Genomic DNA, 22,863 nt, shown 5'->3' on the forward strand with positions numbered 1-22,863 from the left:
CTTTTGGCTTATGAAAGCTGAAAATAGAAAAGTTTTTCACGAACAAGAGGTTGAAAAATGCCTTGTGACCCTCCTGGGATCTGACAGCGATGGGACCAAGATTGCTGCTTCCCAAGCTATTTCAGCCATGAGCGAGAACTCCAGCAGCAAAGACTTTTTCAACACCCAAGGTGAGTAAACCGGAGACTGCCATTTTTGAAGTCACTGCGCTCAGGGCTGTGGGGGAGGGTTTGAACTCTTTACAGTTTAGGGTTTACACTCGTTTCTCCGTAGGGATTCCACAGATAGTTCAGTTGCTCAAAAGTGACAATGAGGAGGTGAGGGAGGCAGCCGCCCTGGCCCTGGCAAACCTGACGACCAACAGCACAGCAAATGCCAAGTAAGTGCAGAGACGTCACCGGGTCCAGCGCATCCTGACGGTGACATTTGGCTTTTAAGTTGATTCTTATTGTTTAGGTAATCTGACTTTTGTTATTCTTCAGGGTCTCTTATGAAAGTAGTTATCTGATTGGCCTATTTCCCCAAATACTGGATTTTGTTGAGAAACCCAGTTGGCAAGTTAGGTCTTTGTGTGTGTACTGCTCCTCTGTGGGGTGTGTGTGTGTGTGTGTGTGTGTGTGTGTGTGTGTGTGTGTGTGTGTTTGTTTATGTGTCCATATTATATAGATGCATATAGAGTCCAGGTATCATTCTCTATCACTTTCCACTTGGTTTTATTCAATTTTTACTATTTTATGCGTATCAGTGTTTTGTCTGCTTGTATATCTGGGCACCATGTGCGTACCCAGTGCCCACAGAGGCCAGAGGAGGGAACTGGATCCCCTAGAACTGGACTTACAGACACTTGTGAGCAGCCATATAGGTGCTGGAGATCAAGCCTGGATCCTGTGGAAGAACAGCCACTGCTCTTAACCACTGACCATCTCTCAAGTCCAAATGCCCTGTATTTTTTTTTTTTTTTTTTTTTTGAGACAGTCTCCCTGAGAGAGAGAACCGGAAGCTTACCAATCCAGCAAGACAAGAAAGCCAGTGAACTCCGGGAATCATCCTTGTTTTTTCCCCAGCACTAGGCTCACAGGGGCGTACAACCATGCCTGGCACTTTTCATAGATGCTGGGATCCACACTCAGGACCCCATGTTCGAGGCTTTACGGAACCATCTCCCCAGCCCCTCCTGGAAACTCTTACACCTTTCAGTTCTTATGCAAATGACAGTAAGCAATGCGAGAAATATTCTTGAAATCATTATTAAAAGCAATAGCTAAACTTTAAAGAGTTTAAAGATCTATTTTGAAAAGATGTAAACATTAGAGAAAGTGAGAGCATTTTACAAGTGTTCTAAATGCAATGGACATGAAGGGGTGGGGGTGGGGGGGTGGGGTGTGTGTGTGTGGAGATTCCTCTCAACTAGGAACACTGTGGAATGTGTTTTGTAATTATTTTTTAAATTAGTTCTCTACATAGTATATCTCTAATGAGACCAAGACTCTGCAATCTTAGCTGACTTTCTAGGGTTCACCCATGTATAAATAGCTGAGCTGGAGACTTGAACCCATGTCTGTCAGACTCCAAAGGCCATGCTCCTTTCGCCACAGAAGGTAACACAGCCTTGCAAGACAGGAATCTCCTGGACTCAGCTTTCAGAAATAAGATAATGCTTTCCCCTCCATGCATCTTACTTAGTATGCAACTAACAGCTATTTCTTATCCTTTTATGTATGTGAAGTTCTGGTTCAAATTGTCCTGTCTAACTGAAGGATAGCCTCCTCTTCCCTCATGTAGTCTTTTTCTTACTGTTCTTCTCTTTCTCTACTCCTGTGCAAGTATTTTGTAAGCTGTTAGTAGAGTGACTAAAATCTATGCCCTGAAAACCTGGCAGTAGAGGCATCCAAACCAAGGGAACTCCTCCGTCAGAGGCAGTGGGACTCACTTCCCAAGCCACGGCCGTCTCTCTCCACCCAAGTGCTAGCCTTTAGGATGCTTCTGACACAGGAAGCAATGATCTGAAGACAGCAGACCTACCATTTCAGGAAGTTTTATCAGCACCATTAAAATCTCTCCATCGTCTACTTGGATTTAAGTATTATCTAAAATACTTAAATACAGGCCTCATGAGTGTATGCATGCCTTGATATGACTCTGGCATCTATGATTTCACATTTCTGTATAAACCCAAAGGAATTAGGAGGCAGCTAGTCCTCTCAGAGACTGGTCTACTTCATCTGTGTAATTTAATCTGAGGCCAGATTGTCCTCACCTTTCAGGAGTGTCCTCCATTCCTTCAACCTTTTCTTCATTGTGTTTGGTAAGGGGTTTACTAGTGTTCTTTGAGAGAGATCTGTACAGTTTTACTCTTTTTTTTTTGAACTAAAAATAATTTTGAAAGAAATTTTTTTTAGTTGATGTATTTATCATTATAGATGTATGAATGTTTTGCCCACATATATGTATGCATAGCCACATTAATGGCCTGTACCCTCAAAGGTCAAAAGAGGGCCTTGGACCCCCTGAGACTGGAGTTGTCAATGGTTGTGAGCCAAGGTGTGGGTGCTGGGAATCACACCACCATCCTCTGCAAGAGTAACAAGTGCTCTTAACTGCTGAGCCAACCCTGAAGTAAATATTTTTTTTTTTTTAGAATGAATCAGTTTTGGTGTATTTATAGCAGATGCTGAAAACTGGAGTCAGAAAAGATCTTACAGTCAACCAAAAACAGGGAAGCCAGCCAGGCCAACTTGGAGATCCTTCTAGAATGCTAATAACTCAATGATTATAAAGTCAAATCCAACAGAAGTAAATGCGATTGGCTATTTTTAATAGAAAATGTTTTCTCCTCTGACTGTATTTAAACATCAGTTAGCATAAACCTAGCTTTCCTGGGGTCCACAGAATCCCCGTTTTGGAAGCAAGCTATTTCACCAAGACCTTCCCAGCACATGCCATTCTGCTGCTGGGGGGCTGAGTTTGTGATTTTCTAATCGCTTTCTGTGGCTCATGGTGAAGGAGGGAGGCAAAGCCAGCACGCAATCCAGGTGCATTGAGACCTTTTGGAACACCTGCTCATTTCTAACCTAACTGGTAACGACGTACTGTAGTGGCCATAAATACTGTGGGTGTGCCGTGAGGTGTCTGGTCTCCTACAGTCACATCTTAATGTGCCTAAAATGAATTTCTAATTCAAATTTTTATGATCTAAAAATGGAATTTTATAACCTACCTATACATTAATTTCTCATCTAATATATCTGATCTCAGGCTACCATGTGTCTTGTTTTTCACATGAAAACACCTTCACCTGTAACAATGATGTGTAGATGGGAGACTTTCTCAACAGCGTCAGCAAATACCAAGCCCATCCAGGCCCCTTTGTGGAAGGCTTTCAGGGTTAAGGTGTTTTAGTTAGTACAGGGGTGCTATCTGTTAGGCGGTCTCTGTGAAATGTGGTTTCATGGACACTCAAGCTTTCTGGGCCTTTTAAACTTTATTTCTTCACAGAACAACACTTCAAATGGTTTGTAATGAGTATGAATGAAACTGCTTGACTTTGGTTCTAAACTGTTCCCATTCTCCCCTTCTGACTGTTTACCCTGCTACTGAGGCCATGGTGGGGGGGGGGGGGAGGGGAGAGGGTGGAGAAGGGGAGAGTCAGGTTGAATCTGTGCCTGTGAAGTTCTCAGCAGTGCTGTTTCTAAGGACCCTTAGGGGGCTTGGGGCCACTCAGCTCTCACTGAGTACAGATTCTGAGGGAATGGCCTCCTAGGGATTCCAACGATTCCCTGGGCCCTTTGTTGGAAGATTGCATTTGTTCATCTCCAATCTCTGGACCTGTCTAGCTGACTCCATAACTTCCTCCCTGCCAAAATTCCCTTGAAATCTCTGCTGTTGTGTGAATCAGAAGCCTGGGTGCCAGGTAACTAGCCTTGTGCAGTTTTATATGAAAGCCATAGAGGAGGGTGTGTTTTTCAAGTACATGCTCCAACTTCTCAGAAGCCCTTTCTAGCCCACCTGCCAAGTTCTCATAAATGAGACTGTAGCTTACTTCATTAACACACTTACAATTATCGTTGTTGAAGAAAACAACTCTTTTACAAAGGGTAAAATAGGCCATGAAATATGTTCTAGAAATATGTTCTTTCCAGGTCCAGAAGTATTTTGCCTGGGGCATTTTGAACTGACACTCCTCTTGTCTAGAATGTTTTTTCTAGAAAGCCAAGTCAGTCACTGTTCAAATCACCTTGGAAAGCAGTCTACCATTGCTAGTGTTGAAACACTGCTACACACTGCAGGCCCTCATTGCTTGCTTACTGCCTTCCGTCTCGTGAGGCTCACCTGTGGGCTTGATTGCTATTTATAGTCCTTGGAGGGAGCAGCCTTCTGCTCTTTATTCATTGACACATTCCAAGCATCTAGAACATCACTGTTCCACAGATAGATAGAGGTGGGGGTGGGAGAGGAGGCAGGAGATTAAAAAAGAAAATAATGAAAATGCACCCAAAGTGAAAAAGGGGAAGTGTGGTGTGATGGGGAAATGGCAGCTGAGAAAACTGGAGAGGAGAAGCCTGGGAGCTTCAGTAAACGGGAAATGCTGGAGGACCTGAAGAAGAGAGAACCCACTGAAACGTGTTTCTTTCACCAAAGGAGGGGGAGTTCCAGTGGGGGTTGAGGAGCCATCTGCCTATCTCCAGAAAACCCTGCCAAGATTTCCAAGTTTGTATTTGCCATGGCAGTTCTAAAGAAGACTTCTGCTGTCTCCGTCAGACCTGGGTCAAGGAAGCCTAAGGAAATGTCCAAACTTGGAGCAACAGTGGATTTTAATGAGGATGAAGACAGTGAGCTGAGAGAAATGGCTCCAGAGGATTGTTGGAGACTATTGGAAGAGGCAGTCAGCAGCAGCCAGCCCCAGTTCTTTATCAGCAGAGCCTGGGGTTTCTATAACCAGAAGCTGTGGAAACAAAATACAAGATGTTATCTTGGAAATGTACACAACCAATCTGAGTTAGGCACCGGCTTTGATATTGGGATGTGGGTGTTTAGTTAAAAAGCACTTAAAAAGGAAAAAAAAATAGTTGGAGACTATATTTGAACTCCTTTTTTGTCTTCCTTTTTGTAAAAGATTAAGTGGAACACTACTAAAAAATGGGAGTTTGAAACTAGAAGTAATCTTTGTTTTATATACAAATTTCAAGACATTTGCTTGTTTTGTAGTGTTTCATGTGATTTGTTTTCAAAGGTAACAGATAATAAAGAAATCATAACTGTTTTTTTAAATCATGTTTTTTAGACACAACTATTAGCACATTAAAAGGGAAAAGTTATGGTCCCTTTAAAACTCAGAATAGTTACTCTCTTGACTTCATTGCCTAGTCTTTAGCCGATCTGGCTCCCAGGAATAGCCTTCTAGAGAAAATGGGTATTGTACTGAAAGGAAAATATTACTAGACTATTGACCAATAGTAAATTTAAATAAAATTAAGCTATCCCCTCTTCTCCTTATGGGCATCATATACCTAGTATTGCATTGCCAAAAGAGAGTATGGATTTAGATCTTAGAGAGAGAGAGAGAAAGAGAGAAAGAGAGAGAGAGAGAGAGAGAGAGAGAGAGAGAGAGAGAGAGAGAGAGGAGACAGAGAGAGAGAGAGAGGAGACAGAGAGAGGGGAGAATGAGAATATAACATTATATGAAGACACAAACTGAGAAGAGGTATTTTCTGTGGCTTCACCCGAGCAGTTGTTACTAAATCATTAGATCCAACTTAAGCTGGACTCAGGGCCAGATTCCTCACTAGCACAGTCACACAGTTTATTTTAAACATGCAAATCAAAGGTATACTTTAATTATTTAACTAGTAGGAAAGCAAACATGTTTTTCTAGTCTCTCACTATAGATATTCTATAGATTTGTGTGTTGTAAACCTTGTTTAATAAGTTTCTGATGTATATGGGTGATTTTTAAAAGTGTGACAGTTAAGCAAATGTTTAAAAACATAGTCATGGATAAAAATGGTAAGATGGGCATTGGGAGACGTGTTTGCCTGGCCTTTGTTTTTTAAATTTCAATTTGACAAAATTCATTAGTATTTTAGTAAAGACAGTTATCTCCTCCTATATTGAGTTCTGGTTAATAACTCTTTTATAAAGAGACATAATGGTTATTTTAATAAACAGTAAAATGGGCATAGTTTGCCTACGTAAATGTAAGTTGTTTGTGTATTTGAGGTAATGAAATCATGTAGAAACTGATTATGCTACCTACATTTCCATTGTTTTACTTAAGTGTTATTACCAACCATTCACTCATTTGTGAATGTTAGCTTTGCTGTGCATATGTGTGCTTCATTTAAAGTTGTTACCTGCTTTAAAGAGCTCTTTACCACCCAGAAAACTGAAGCTGCCTGCACATGTAACATTGCCATGTTCAGGGAAAGCATGTTTGGATCACAGAAGCCACCCTGAAGACAATAGTGGCTTCCCTCTAAAAGCCTTCTGTTCTCACTTCGGGCCCTGTATTTTCTACAGAATAAAGGTTAATGAGTAAGAAGCAACAAAGTACTTATCTGAAGGGTAGTGAAAGGTGAGAGCTGCCAAGTCCCCTGTTAGAAGTGAAAGGAGAAAGACATTGTCTGAAGTGTGCAAATAGAATGAGAGAGGGGAAGACAAGCCCTGGTGGAAGAGTGGGTGAAAATGGAGAAGCCGCAGCCGTGGCCAAGGGTGGGAATGGCAGCCCCTTGGCTAACTTGGCAAAGCCGCCCTCTCTTGGTATGCTGCTAATCTACTCGACAGTCCTCTGTGTGTAATGATTTTTGGAAATGAGAAGCTATTAATTTTTGGATGTAGGAAATATCTTCAGTTGAGTTTCATGTTTTATTTACTCTGTTCTTTTCTACCCAATTAATCATTTCAAAATTTTAAATAATTTATGCAAGTGCAGAGAGAATGATTTGCGGTTGACAGCCTTCTGAGTGGCTGGTCCTATATGAGAATAGTTTAAACAATTTATAACGTCACTGCCATCTGTTGGATCTGATCAGAATTAGAGTTTTCAAAGCTGCCCCCAAGAATGGAAAGGATTCAGCAACCTTCATTTCCCTTTGCGCTGATAACTAAATTTACCTATTTGATAAACCATGGCAAGATTTAAAAGGAAGTATACATGTTGGGTATTTTTAAATTATACCATTTTTTTTAAAAAGATACAATTTTAGCAAATAGCAAGCAATAACTACAGCAATTTTAATACCTAAAATAAAATGAAATCTGATACTAAGGCTCGATCTTCACAGATAATGGTGTGTTCAACCATACTGACCTAGATTCTGCATAACCATCCCACCTTTTCTCCTTGAAGATAGTTTTAAAGACCCCTTCCTCCCCACTCCCCTGTAAAATTTTCAGCCTTTTGTATAGCTTCTCCATTGCCAACAAGAGCAGCAACCCAAGAAAGTTCTGAATTATAGCACATAGACTGTTCACTTTTAAAAAAATAATAAATGGATTATTTGTTGGGCTACCTCAAGCCTTCCCAACAGCAGAGACAAGCTCATCTCTAGGGGCTGCTCCACTTTTGTGTGACCTCTGGCCAAGACCACAAGAGCTGATGAGTAAGGCAGACCCAAGGGGCTAATGCGGGGGTAGAGGGCCCCATGTTACTGTGTGCCTGAGTGCTTTGTTAACTTTCGAATAGCTTCAGCTGTATATCCATGCCAATATGAATGATTGGTCATTTTGTATTATTTGTATTAAAATTTCTCTTGACTAATATAGAAACAAAGAAAAAATTCTTGCTCATTAAATAAAGCTGGAGGAAGGCAGGTAATGCCTCTTTAATGTCCATGAAAATTATGTGTTGAGTAATCATGTCTAAGAAAACCATATAATGTGTGGAGAAAAAAATTAATGCATCCCCAGAATAGAATTTTATATACTATTGCAAAAGCCAGTACCTCATATAGCATGTCTCAGGACAATCCAGGACTCACTTAGTGACCATGCTATGATAGTCCTGTCACCTAGACAGAGATGGTCTGTGCTGAAGTGGGAATTATCTCTGGCCCGTGCAGAAAGTGTGTGTGTGTGTGTGTGTGTGTGTGTGTGTGTGTGTGTGTGTGTGTGTGTGTGTGTGTGTGTGTGTGTTTAAAGTTTAAAAAAAAAAATCAGCACCCAATTAAATAAAGCTGAGAGTGGGGCTGGTAATATAATATGCTGTGTTTGTCTTACCATTCCTTTGTATGTCTTTTAACTTGTAGATGTGGGACTGATTATCCTTAGAGTCGCCAATATTTTATTGTAGAATGATGGCTGTACCAGAGTGAGTGATGACCGGTTATTTTGAAGACTAGGATACAAGAAAACACATCTGTTGAAAGTGGCCACACGCCACGCCTTCCCATCTCCCTGGGCATCTCTTGCAGGGAGGGAGGCGGCACACCCTTCCGAGATGGCTGTAGTTGTGTGTCCTTTGAGAATTAGCGCTAGACCCGCTTCTGGGCAACACTCAGATTGACTTAGGACAAGTGGTCTCGGGACTCAGGGAGCTTGAAGAAACACTGGCCATCGAAACGACCCATGAAAGACGCAAACGCAGCGCACAGGTTTGATGTGTGGGTCGGACCTAAAGCCCAAGCCTCGCAGTTATTGTCTTTGTCGCGCAGGGGTTTTCTTAAGAAACAGGTTTTCTGAGCGATTTCCCTTCACCCACAGCGGCAGGAACCGCGTCTTCCCACTGCCCCCTAGTGGCGGCTCCGGAGGGGGCTGGGGGAGGGGCAAAAATGGACTGCTCGCTCTGTGTTTTAATGAAACACACACTAATTTAATTTGAAACACTCTGGTGAGCCTAAAATAATATTTTTGGAACATTATTAAAAGATTGTGATCTGGAAAGCATTTCACTGCGATAGTATTTTACCGCTAAATACACGGCTAGCAGATGTTTGTGTCTGTCTTTGTCCCAGGTGCTGTCATTTCACAATGTTTTGACACCTTTTTCTTTTTCCCTAGCGGTGGCTGAATATCTGTCGCGCTGTGTCATCGCAGGGACAGCCACAGCACGTTTGAGCAGTAGACGCGAATGAATCAATCCCATTGCAATAGAAAAGATTGTTTAAGAATTCTTGTGTAAATTTGTTGTGAAATTCTAGAACCTTGGCGGTCTCCCAATATAAGTGACGGGCGACATAAATTGAACTGGTTTGGGAGGCCTGAAGAATGATCCTTTTTTTTTTTTTTTTTTTTAACTAGCGATGATATTTTAAAGAGTTTGGTACTTTAGAAGTCCTCTAGAGCCCCTGAGATTGGACAGTAGGTAAAGGCACTTGTCACGAAGCCCCATGTCCTGAGTTCGATGCCCAGGTCCTACCTAGAAGGAGAGACATGACTCCCAAGGGTTGCCCTCTGACCTGTACATCCATGTCATGGTACACACACACACACACACACACACACACACACACACACACACAACATAAATAAAAGCACTTTGTATTTAAGTGATAAAACAGAAAGAATCTTCACGATATACGTATGAATTATTCCTGTATTCCTTCTGTTCAGATTTCCCAAGGCTGTTTCTCGTGTCCACTTTTAGCTTCTCTATTCCTGTCCATATGGTCGAATCTTGTTATTACTTTGCTTATACTGGCTGGGGAAAAAACCATACTGGGGTTGAAAAGCCCCCAGCACGAGAAACTGAGTTTTCAATAAAAGCGCTTGATTCCCTGTGCCTACTCTGTCAGCGGATCCTTGCCAGACCTTGACAAACAGTTTGAATTTGATTAGCTACCAGTTTTGTGAGGCTCAGTGAATCTCATAAAATGTTCAATTAGAAAATTATCCGTGCTGCTTTTATTACCTACAGAGCAGGGCTGATATTTGCATAACATTTTAAAGTTGCTGGTACTCTCTGGTTTCTGGCATTACTGATTTCCACAGGAAATTATCAAACAGATTGGATATCCTTAGATTATTTCTCTTTTAATTTGAAGCCTATTTAAACCTATACGTTAGTTTGTATTCACCCTTGACTTTTCATATTAATCATTCGCTGCGGTTTTTCTTCACTTGAGAATGAATAAGCCCTTACTGCTGATTAATTGTACCTCCATGGAGAGGCCTCAGATCCGATGGTGAAAAAGCCCCAGTTCCAGTCCTGCAGGTTTATTTTGGCTGTCTGGCTGGAAAGTTGTCTGAAAAATGAAGGTTTCATCCTCACATGCAAACGCTGAAATATGGTGTTCTTTTCCCATGAGCCACAAAAATCCTCCTGCTAGTGGCTAATAGATATTAGATTCTGCTGCTGCTGGCAGCTGGCAGTTATGGGCAGGTGTTTAGCTAAGTACCCCAGTGGAGCCTATCTTTGGATCCAACAGCAGTCTTATGTGAGAAGGGCTGTCCTTGTCCTCTTCACGTGCGTTTGTTCCTGAGCAAGTAGAGGCATGGTACTTCCCCAGGTTACCAGAGGTAGGCAAGACACTCACACTGAGATGCAGCCTGTCCCCCGGTCCCTGCACCCTTGCAGCTTGGCTCCCACGTGTCTGTTGCTCAGGAAGTGTGGGAGGCTCTTGTTCTCTATGCAGAATTCAGTCTGCATCTCTAATCCTTCCTCTTTGCTTCCCCCTCCATCTTTCTCCTCAGACTGCTCTCTCTCATCTCTGCCTTCCGCCCTCCCCTCTTCTCCGCCTTCCCTCATTCCTTGAACAACAACAAAGTGAAATAAGCAGACTCTACGTTTGCTCTTCTTGGAGAGGGAAGGCAGTCACAGAAAATATTGTCTCCTGAAAATATTGTAATGCTGGAAACTGATGTGATTAGAAAAGGATCCTAATCACATCACCGAGGAGGTGGAAACAGGGGTGTCAGGAGTGGGAGATCATCTTTGACTATGTAGCGAGGTGGAAGCTTACCTGGGCTATAGGAAACCAGGCATTAAGCAAGCAAATGGATAAAACAAATCCCTTCATGATAAATGTGAAGAGAGAATGGATTAAAAGTCACACTGTCAGGATTTTAGTCCGGTGCATGTTGTTAACCCCTTCGTGAACACTTTCTGTCCATCCGAATTGTCTCTTTCTCAGCTAGGAAATAATAGCTGGACTGTAGACTGCCCACCGTTTGAACCTCTGAGCCACTCGGTTTGGCAGCTTTCCTGGCTCTTCTCTCCGGAAATGACTTCCATTAGGGGCCTGACGGGCCTCCCTCTCTAGGACATCCTGTCATTTATCTAAAAATGCATCTTTGAGCTTAGGATCCTTTTCTAATCACATCAGGGCCTTCTCCCAATGCTTTCTGGGTAGAATGTTGTTCCCCCTGTAGAGATGCCATGGGGATAGAGAAAAGGCCTTGAGGACCTGTGTTCCTTGAGCTTGAGTCTGGGAGACGTCAGCGCACAACTACTATAGTTCAGTTTTGAGACAGTGTAGTAGCCCAGGCTATCCCAATCCTCCCATGTTAGCCTCCCAAGCACCAGGATGACAAGGGAGCATCAGCGCAGCAGTCATCTTAAAAGACTAATTTCTAAAGTGACAGAAGTGAAGTGTAAGTGAAACAAAGTATCACAGCATCATGAGGAGAAGTGTGGTCCTGGGGTCTTAAGAGGGGCCCCAGGGCCCTGTATGGAACTCATAGAGAAAGAGGGACATAGCTCAGCGCTGGGGATTTACTTTTTTTTTTTTTTTTCAGTCACACTAGAGCGTTCAGTGTCCTTATGAAGAAAATAAAATGATATCTTTAATTACGGTGGTATGCTATTCCATGTCCTTTACAGATATTACAGACCGATCTACAGGAGAAACAGAAACCTCTGGTAACTGCAAAGCCGCTTATTCTGAGCAGCCAAACACCTTGGCCATCATTCCTGTTTTATTAGGAGACCAGGCAACCATGTAAAATGAAGAGAGTTGTTCTCTTCCCATGGCAGGCAGTTAATTATGGGCAGAGCAGTCCGGCTTTTGAAACAGAGGGTGGTGGACATAAGGGAAGTAGAGAATTGTGATCGAATAGATAGGTCAATAAAGACCCCTCGTCACTCTGTGTAAGAAAATTACATTTGATTCCCTTGGACTTTGATTGACTGCCTCCAAATCCGTAACAAAAACAATTTGGGCTGTCTGTGGAAGTGCTGGGCCAGCATGCTTGAGTCTGTGGCCGCATAGTTCTTCATTGAGAACCATGTGAAGAACATGTGAACATAGTGCTTCATAGATTGCGTAGAAACCGCAACGCCAGAGAAGCTGTACGAAAGAACATTCTGGAAGCCTCAGAACAACAGCTAAGGCAGAGCATTATGATACAGACAGTTTGCTTCCACACACATCTCTGAGTACTTTATCACATCTCTATTTTTCCCTGTGTCTTTGGCTAATGTTTACTTTCTAATTATCATCTACTTTGAAACCTTTCATTTTAAGCACATGCCTGCAGGTGCGATTTCCCCCCTTTACAGCCAAAGGTTCTTTAAACACTATTTAAAAGAAGAAATCTTCTTGGCTAATTTTGTCAGCCCTGGTGTACAGTTGCGGGATGTGTGTGTGTGTGTGTGTGTGTGTGTGTGTGTGTGTGTATGTGTGTGTGTGCCAGCGTTCTGAAGCGGAGGGCTGTGGCGAGGTGATCCCTGTTTTCAACTCTGGAATGGACAGCGAACCACACTTTTTGTCTTTTTGGTTTTGAGTCTCGCCTTTACCAGCTGAGCCGTCTCTGCAGCCCAACACCTCACTTTTTGGATCACTAAAAACTGGCAGGTACAGGAAGAGCTAGTCAGGACCCCTGCTCTCAGCATTCCAGCTGGGGCTGTGGTAAGAGGAGCTGTCTGTCCCAAAGCCTGCTTCTCAGTGGGTGCAGCACTTCCCCTGTGCAGGTCCGCTGTCAGCTGGCACGGCTCCAGGTGCCATCCTTAGCCATGCCGACAGTGCCTCTCTCCACCCCTGAAGCCTGGCTGTGCCAATATGTCTTCCTTGGTGCAACAAAACTCAGAGACATATGAAAAGTCGTGCTGGTGGGAATGGTTGTAATCACTGTTAACAAACAAGATTCTTATTGCCAATGTTACCATCTGTTCCGCCGGGTTCCACATATTACCCTGTATGTGGGCTCTGTTAAACAGATTTCCAGAATGCCCAAGGTCACCCTTGATTCATGTAACCAGCCATCACAGATCTGTTGAACAGGACTCTCAAACCAGCAGAAAGATCCAATTCCAGGACCAAATGGTGTAGCTTTGTGACACACTCAGAATCATTGTTTGCAAAGACAGTGATTCCCCAGTATAAGAAATAAACAGGTTCCTAATATATTCTTTGTTTAAAGTGTAAAATTACATGACTTAACCTCATCTAAAAGCTGTCTCAATGCATTGTGGTGAGGATTGGACGGACTGAACTCAATCTAGGTCAGCCTAGACATCCCAGTGCGTTGGCTCTCCCTCATCGTCCCTTCTCAACCCACCCCAAACTTTTCTTCACTACCCTGAGTTAATCCAAAGCATTAAAAATGTCTTGGTCCCCCCAAAACTGGAGATACAAATCAAATAAGGGGCAAACATTGGCTCCAGGAAGCCTGTAGTGGGCAGTAGGCACGGCAGGCGGGGGTTGATTGACAAGGAGGCCTTAGCAAGACAGCACAGAGCACAGCACCGTGGAACAGCTACTGAATGAGATGTAGTTCTCCAGGAAGAAGTTCAGGAGGGATGGGGAGGGTATTCGGGGCAAAGGAACATCAGTGTAAACACATACATGTGAAATAGCATTGTAAGCCATCAGTTGAAGGGGATTTGCTGGTTTTTTGTTTTGTTTTGTTTTGTATTTGTTGGTTTGCTTATTTGATTGTAAGTTTGGGGAACTCCAGTGGAAAACTGCTGATTTCCATGACAAATGTGAAATATATTTTGTTATGTTTGATTGTGTGCCAAAAATTTGTTTTCTGAACAAAAGGAAATGGGTGTGTTTAAGAAGGGTTGAAGTTCAGGTTTTAAAAAAGAACTGAGTGTAGGGATCTTGAAACCCTTTCTTGAGGAAAAGCCACTTGTACCAAACTACAAAGGAATTATCCAGAAGAGAAGGAGTCAGAAGTAGGAAGAGCTTGTGTAGTGAGACTCAGCAGGAGTTACAGGAGAGGAGAGAGTGTGGGGCACCGGGGAGGCAGAGCTAGGCATGCAGGACTTTGGAAGCTGTGTGGGTGATCTGGGCTTTATCTTGACAGCTGGGAAACTGTGAAAGTTTGGATATTGGAAGCAATATGATTAGGATGTAAAAATATTGCATTAGCAGTGAGGTAGAGAAAGGGTTGGAAGAGCAAGAGACACATTAGGACCTGCTGACTGATGATCTTCATGATGGGCCTATACTCCCACAAATCTATTGAGAACTGAAATTAAGTCCAAATGCAGTTAATGCACCTAGCCTACCTGACATCATAGCCTCATGCTACAGCACACTGTTGGGTACTGGGGGAGGACAAGTGAAAGCAGGAAGGAAAAAGGGCAGGGAGTGAGAAGAAATGGATTATGGCATGCATTGATACGTTGCCAACCAGGTAAAATGTCCACATTGAAAACCTGTGGTATGGTTTCTATTGAATGCCCGTCACTTTTGAAAACTCCCAACTCACACTGTAAGTCAAGGACTATTTGTGTGGGTGGACCTCCTGTACTGGTGCTAATCCACATGAGGGCCAGGTTGGATTTAGTTGGAGGGGGAAGGAAAAAGAGATTGAGATGGGAAATAGTGGTAGAGGGAGGTATAGGCAGGACCTGGTTAGGCTGGCTACACCAACGTGCTAGACTGAACCTCTGTTCTTCACACGTACACACAGATGTTTTTAGTCATCTCCATATTTGTTGTTAGCTTGTTTTTTTAAGTTTATACTTAAACTCATTTGAGTAAACTCCAACTGGATGGCAATGAAAGATGGTAAATATCAGAAAATATTTTCTAACTATTGTAGTGACATATGGCCCCATAATTCTGGATTTCATAATACAGCAGTTTGACTTCCCTCTCACGTGCTTGGATAATGCTGTGCTGTTAAGAAAACTGAAATATGTTCTTAAACTATGACAGCCTTTGGTTTCTGGATGTTCGTATTAAAAACAGTAAAAGGCAAAACAATATGATGGGTTTCAAAGAAACACAATGAATGCAAATTTCTAATCTACAAATTTTGTATTATATTTCTATCACTGTAATTAGCTCTTTTTTAGGAAAAAAGGGTTTGGTTTCCTGCCACAAGTTCATTTTAGTAATTGTTTCTCAGAGTTACACAGAAAATTAACTGGAGGCAGAGGGTGGAGGTCCAGTGTGTGCCTTTCTTCCTCAGGCTGAAAGCTTGGTTTATCTCTGGGAGGCTGGTCTGCTCAGTGCAGTAAAAGTTTTCTTCCCCTGTGTACCAGAAACTTGGGCTTTTTAAGCATCTAAGTTTTTATGTACTTCTTTTATTGTCTTCATAAAGAGCAAGAAAAGGAGCAAAAGGCAGCCATCCACAGACCAAGGCGAGGCACGTCTTTACCTTAGAATGTCAACACTGAGCACAAGGCCCAGGAGCTCAGGCATTCCTTATGGAAATCCCTAGTCTCACTACTCACTACTTCTTAGTTTTCCTCTCCTCCTCCTCCCCCTCTTCCTCCTCCTCCCCTTCCTCCTCCCCCTCCTCCTCTCCTCCTCCTCCCCCTCCTCCCCCTCCTCCTCCTCCCCCTCCTCCCCCTCCTCCTCCCCCTCCTCCCCCTCCTCCCCCTCCTCCTCCTGTCCCTCCTCTCCCTCTTCTCTTCTTTCTTCCTTTTCCTCCTCCTCCCTTTTCTATTTTAAATATAAGCTGAGTCTTTTTATTATTTTTATTTAATTTTATTTTTGTGTATGATGTTTTGCACACACACACACACACACACACACACAGAGAGAGAGAGAGAGAGAGAGAGAGAGAGAGAGAGAGAGATGCTACAGAAAGTTTTTTAAAATTCATTATTTGAACTGTAAAACTACATAAGCAAAAATAGGAGCAGTTCCTGATAAAACAGTAAGCTCTAAGTCATTCTTATTCATTGTTTTTCAGTTCTTTGACTAAGATCAAGTGTAAAATCTTCCTTATTTATAAAACCAAATGACCACGTAAGAGTATTTTATCCCAAGGAAATGAACTAAACACTGACCCCTGTAGTAGAATATTGTTTTAAGGTGTGTTACTTCTGTTTATGTTGCATTTGTTTAACTCTGTGAAGCTGTGTTACTGTGCCTGTCTAAAACACCTGATGGTCTAATAAAGAGCTGAATAGTGAGGCAGGAAGAAGAAACAGGCAGGATGGGCAGGCAGAGAGGATAAATAGAAGGAGAAATCTGGGAGGAGAGAAAGAGAAGAAGGAGCAGGAGGAGGAGGACTCGAGGGGACAACCACCCAGCCACCCAGCCACCCAGCCATCCAGCCATCTAGCTACACAGCAAGCCATGGAATAAGAGTGAGATTTAACAGAAGTTAGAGAATGGGAAAAGCCCAGAGGCAAAAGGTAGATAATATAATTTAAGAAACACTGGCTAGAAACTAAGCCAAGCTAAGGCCGGGCATTCATAATTAAGAATAAGCTTCCATGTGTGATTTATTTGGGAGCTGGGTGGTGGGACACCCAAAGAGCCTCCCCAAATAAATCCCAACAACAGACCCCTAGCTACTATACTCAGATGGAGGGCCTTCCAACATGTTTATACAAGTCAATTTTGGTTATATCTTCCTAAAGAAAGGAAGATATCATAGAAAGGATTAAGTGTATCCCAAGAGCAGGAAGAAGCATAGAAGTGAAGCTGGATATCACCTTCACCTGGAAGGTAGTAAATATGTCTCGGAAGGACTAGCCTAATAAGCCAAGGATGCAGGCAGGCAGGCCTGTGGGTCTGCTAGCCCATCATTAAGCCTGGGCTTTGTTCTCTTCCTTCTGAGCTCCTTTGTATGGTCATTACAGCCTACTCTCCCTGAGGACCACTGGTCTCCTTACCTAGATTTCATTTGTCATCTGCTGGGCGCTGGACAGGACAATTGTCATAGCTTTTGTCTTTGAGGACACAGGTCATCCCTCATAGTAAGCAGATTTAGATGATGTTACCAAATTAAATGCACTGGGACACTTTTTTTTTCTTCTGTTTTTATGATACTATCCTAAATGAAAAAGGAATATATGCAATATAAGTTCAAAATGTTCACATTTGAGATGTTTGTATTAATGGAGCCTTAATAATTTTTGTTGTCCTGATGGCTTCTATTAACATGACTTAGGCAAATAGTTGTTATTATTATTAATGTGTCTTTGTGTTACTGGGGATTGAACCTAGAGCCACATAAGTGCTAGGTAAGTGCTCTACTACAAAGCTCTATTTCCTGACCCCTTTGTCTGTTTTGTCTCCCCAAGTAGCCAAGGCTAAATTTGAACTCACTTCATAGTCTAGACAGGTCTTGAACTCCTTGCCATCCCCAAAGCTGAGATGACAGCCCTGGCAGGTCTGGGCTTTGTGGGTCCTTTGGGGCCAGTGTGTGCTCCTTATCTTATTACACAGGGTTATTTTTCAGGTGCTTAACACAGTGCAGCCCCTCCCATCAAATGTTTTAAATCTTTAATCATCACAAGCATGCCTTGGCCAAAACACCCGACTCCTTCGTCAAGTATTAGGGGTTGTAGTTCATCAACCATGGAAAAGCCAAGGCAGCAAGAACCTGAAGCAGCCAGACATATCATACCCACAGTCAAGGGCAGACAGCTATGCATTTAGACATGGGTGTTAGTGCCCAGTTGGCTTTCCCCACTCATCTAGTGTAGAATCCCATGCCCAGGGAATGGTGCCACCCCTAGTGATCAAATTTTTCCTCTTCAATTACCAGAATCAAGATACCCCCCCCCCCCACCCAAGACATGCTCCAAAGACATGCAACCAAATCAGGTGGAGACTGAGACTCTCACTGAGACCCTACCCAGGTGACTCCTGGTTGTATCAAGTTGGCAATTAACACTCATCCCCACTGAGGAAATTCACCGAACAACACTTAAGAGCTCAAGAGGTTTTGATCATGTATTTTCTGTAACCCAAGGATTCCTTGATTTCACTCATTTCCCCCAGATTGCTCTTAGATCACTGGCACTCCCATTCTGGGTTCATTACATGACAAATCATTCTGTTTCTAAAATCCTTGTCTCTGTGCTTATTCGAGTAAACCCGGTTACAGACTCCTCGGATACTGCCTTGAACTGAGAGAATAGCATTTTTTTTCTCCCTGCTGTGCACAGTGCTGCCGCAGAAGCCGACGCCATCGACCCGCTGATAAACATCCTGTCGAGCAAGCGGGACGGAGCCATCGCCAATGCCGCCACCGTGCTGACCAACATGGCCATACAGGAGCCTCTGCGCACCGTCATCCAGAGCCACGAAGTGATGAACGCGCTGCAGGGCCCGCTGCACTCCACCAACACTGTGGTGCAGAGCACTGCCGCGCTCACCGTGGCTGCCACTGCCTGCGATGTGGAGGCCCGCAACCAGGTGAGGTTGGACGGGTACATGGTTTGGAGTCATTCCGTCTGCTCAGAGCGCTACCCAATCTTCTCTACCTGTCCTCATTCCTGCTGGCACGGTTCCTTCCTACCCATCTACTAGGGTGTCGTCCAGCTAGCCTCTGGGTATTTATCTACTTACTGCTCTGTGCCAGGCACTGTGCTGAATGTTGGTAACGCGATGCGAAGTGACAGCCCGCCCGGCGGCTGTGCTATTCTGTGTTTGCAGAGGGGTCTAGCCTGGAGCACTGCAGATTTTTTTTTCCCCTGCCTTCCCTCTCCATGCTGACCCTTCAGCCTGTGACCCTCCTTACACCATTGCCAGGTCCCCAGTGGGTAAGAGGGAAGCTGGTTGGGTGGGTTTTATATACAAAACCCTACATGACCTGCACCTGTTGCCCCACAGCCCAAGCAACCGCATTTCCTAGAGTGCCACAATACAGAAATATCCACTCTCTAAGTCCATGCACACTCTTCTTTCTCCTCCTCCGTTCCTCTGCATGGAAAGGTGGTGTCCCCTTTCATCCACCTGGTAAATTTCTCTTCTCATTCAAAGCCGGCTCTACCACCTCCCCCACCCGCCTTTCTCCAAGCCGGCCAGCTTGGCTGTCCTGTCTCCCTCCCCCCCCATATCTTTCCTTGTTTTCCTACTCCACATTTTATGGTTCTTGAAGGGAAAATTATAAACTCCTTCAAGCTTTGGGGAAAGGAATGGAATTTCCTGCCCAATGTCCATGTTACACCACAATGTTCATTTATGTATTATTTATCTACAGGGTCTCACTGCATAACCAGGGTTAGCCTCTGGCCTGGGGCTCACCATCCCTCTCCCTCTCTTTTCTAAGAGCTGGGGTTACAGATGTGGGCCTCCACGCCTGACTTTTGTAATGCCTATTTAATGAATAGCTGTTAAATAAATGAGAAAATGAGTGGATGGAGGAATTAATAAGTTAGCTCGCTGCCAAAAGAACACATGGCATTAGATTTCTATCTTGATACCCAGAAGTAAATATGGTCAGAAAATTGGCTTCCTAAGTATGCCATGCTTCAAATGAACCAGTGAGTCCTGTATGATGAGGCATGGATGTTGGACATGAGAATGCTTGAAATTGGATCATTGCTCACATGGGCTCTTGACTTTAAATACTGCCTTTCACACCATTTCCTGAAATGTTATTTCCATTTTCTAGACTTAGAGAGTGTAGTATTGTATCTCAGACACAAGACAAGTGCTGTTAGTTTTTTGTTTTTCTTGTTGTTTTTACCCTTTGGGGGCCTGCCACCCAGTTCCCAAATAAATACATGGAGTCTTATTCTTACTTTTGAATGTCTAGCCTTAGCTTGGCTTGTTTCTAGCCAGCTTTTCTTAAATTATCTTGCCTACCTTTTGCCTCTGGGCTTTTACCTTTCTCTATTCTATATTCCTTTCTTTACTTCTTACTCTGTGGCTTGCTGTGTAGCTGGGTGGCTGGTCCCTGATGCCTTCTCTCCTTCTCCGTCTTTTGCTCTCTGATCTTTTTCTCCCAAATTTCTCCTCCTATTTATTCTCTCTGCCTGCCAGCCCCTCCTATCCTTTCTCCTGCCTCGCTATTGGCCATTCAGCTCTTTATTAGACCAATCAGGTATTTAGACAGGCAAAGCAACAACAGCTTCACAGAGTCAAGCAAATGCAACAGAAAAGAATGCAACACATCTTTGCATCATTAAACAAATGTTCCAGAGCATAAACAAATGTAACACACCTTAAAATAATATTCCACAACAAACCACACTTTCAGATCTTTCTTTTTCCAGTTGGAATTTCATACCTAGAAATTATTTAATGGCATAAGTAACATAGCTCCATCCAGCTACTTTCTTATTCTCTTTTCCTTCTCTATTCCCCCAAAGAAGCAACTTTTATATGATAAAAATAACAAAACACAAAGTTCCTTTTCTACAGAACTTTTTCAGCACAGCTTTGGCTATGCTACTGACTTAGGCTGTGGGTGTGTGTGTGTGTGTGTGTGTGTGTGTGTGTGTGTGTGTGTTACTTCCTAGTGCTGCCAGATTGAATTACCAGTGTTTCACAGCTTAAAACAAGAAAAATCCATGACTTTAGAGAAACAGAGACCAGATCCCCCCCCCCTCCCATGTGTCTTAGGAACTAAAACCAAGAAGTCTCCAGTGATGTGCTCTTTCTGAAGGCATTTTTGTTTTTGTCTTGTTTTGTTTTGTTTTTAGGAGGGGGGTTACTCAGTCCCATTGCCCATTCCAGCTTCTAGAGCAGTGATTCTCAACCTGTGGCTCATGACCATTTTGGGGGTTGAACAACCCTTTTGCAGAGGTCACATATCAGATAACCCACATATCAGATACTTACATTATGATTCATAACAGCAGCAGAATTACAGTTCTGAAGGAGCAAAGAAAATAATTTTATGGTTGGGGGTCTACACAACATGAGGAAGTGTATTAAAGGGTCCCAGCATTTGGAAGGATGAGAACTACTGTCCTAGAGACACCTTCATTCTTTGGGTTATGGCCCCTCTTTCCCCCTTCAGAGATGATCTCGGCAGCATTGTATCCCACTGTATCCTCTCTGCTTCCGGCACTCCTGTCTTCCTCCTGTTGGAATCTTTGCAAGGACACTGAGATTGTCTGAGAGTGCAGTGTCATCTCCAGTCCCAGCATCCTTATCACATGTACAAAGGCATTTGCAGGGGAAGGGGACACATTTGTGTCTGTCCAGGACCAAATGAACCTTCAGTATTCAGGTGCAGGATAGATAAGCACAGAGTAACCCTCATACTGCAGAGAGAGGATGGGCTCCCCACACTGTCCCAGGGAAATTCTGAAGAACTCTGCAATGACTTACTTAGAATGGAAAAGCGGATTCTTGTAAAGACTGGCAGACTTCCCCCGAATGTAAGAACTCTAAATTGACACATTCTAAAATTGTCTTTGCGCAGTTGAAACCTTTTCATAGTCAAATCATGAGATTTTTCTGAAGTATGAATGTTGATTTTCCTATTCCCCGTGCCCTGCTGAGGATGGAACCCATGGATCTAGCCATGGCAGGCAGTGCTCTGCCCATGAACCATATTGACAGGACAGCCCTGGGATTTGCAGATCGGCTCTTGCTCTGTGAGACAGGCTGGCCTTGAACTCAGGAGCCTCCTGCCCCAGCCTCTGAGTGCTGAGATTACAGGTGTGGACTGCCAAGCCCATTTCTATACTCTTAACATGTAAATTTGGGTTTCTGATTGTAGTTGAGGATGTGTGGTGGTCTGGAACCCCTGGTTGAGCTCCTGAACTCCAAGAATGATGAGGTCCGAAGGCATGCCAGCTGGGCGGTGATGGTCTGTGCCAGTGATGAGCTGACAGCTGTTGAATTATGCAGGCTTGGGTGAGTAGATGTTCCTTTCTTCTAGCTCAGGCACAGAACATGAAAGACAGAACATGAAAGACCCTTCAGACCCAAGAAGCATTAAGTAGAGGCTGCACTGTCATTTAGGCTAGCACTCAGGAGGGGCCACTTGGGGCAGGACATCCTTCAATTTCCTGTGCACCTGACAATGCCTCCCTTGAGTGTTCCACATTCATTTCCAATGTTTCCTTTTCCACTTCATCCTCATAAATGGTTCTCATTCACCTTTGCCAAACACAATCCTGTTTCCTAGACTCAAGGCTGAAGTAAACTGGCTGGACCACTTCTATTTAATCCCCCTCCCTGCAACACCAAACCCTTTCACCTGATCATCTGTATTTAATTAGCGTCCTTCTCCCAGTTCTTCCCACAAGCTGCAGATGAGCTTAGTTCTCTTTAACATGATAGCAAAAGAAGTTTGAAGGTTTCCACACATTCCCAAGCATTTTTTCTTATTACGTAATTTTGTTGACAAAATCTAGGGTCTCATACTCTTTCTGCATTAAATGAACAAGGAAAGGAAAAGGCAAGGCCGGACCATATTCTACGGAGTCTTTAGAGAACGGCTAACACCAGTGCTCCTTGAACTGTTCCCTAAGATAGAAAGGAACACTACCAAATTCACTCTCAAAACTGGATAAGGATGTAACCATAAAAGAAGACAATAGACCAATTGCCTTGATAAACATAGGCACAAAAAATTCTTCGAGCCTGATTTCAAGAGCGTACGAAGAAGATTAGACACTGGGTGGGACTATGGTGTAACTGAGTGTGGTAGTCTGAATGAAAATGGCCCCATAGGCTCACAGGGAGTGGCACTGTTAGAAGGTGTGGCCTTGATGGGGTAGGCTTTGTTAGAGGAAGTGAGTCACTGGGATGGGCTTTGAGGTCTCAGAGCTCAGGTCAGGCCCAGTGTGGCATTCACTTCCTGCTGCCTACAAGTGCAGATATA

The 22,863-nt window shown here is 43.4% G+C and overlaps 1 protein-coding gene across 1 annotated transcript in view; it reads left to right on the plus strand.

The window, feature by feature from the left end:
* Positions 1–22,863, plus strand: part of Armc3 (armadillo repeat containing 3) — an 81,836-nt gene that overhangs the window by 39,008 nt on the left and 19,965 nt on the right. Inside the window, exons 9-12 of the mRNA XM_036188193.1 lie at positions 18–170; positions 274–379; positions 18,242–18,491; positions 21,754–21,890. Coding sequence (XP_036044086.1) covers positions 18–170; positions 274–379; positions 18,242–18,491; positions 21,754–21,890 — 646 coding nt within the window. The remainder of the gene's footprint in view (positions 1–17; positions 171–273; positions 380–18,241; positions 18,492–21,753; positions 21,891–22,863) is intronic.

This window comes from Onychomys torridus, chromosome 5 (assembly GCF_903995425.1).
Source record: "Onychomys torridus chromosome 5, mOncTor1.1, whole genome shotgun sequence".
NCBI classification, from domain to species: domain Eukaryota; kingdom Metazoa; phylum Chordata; class Mammalia; order Rodentia; family Cricetidae; genus Onychomys; species Onychomys torridus.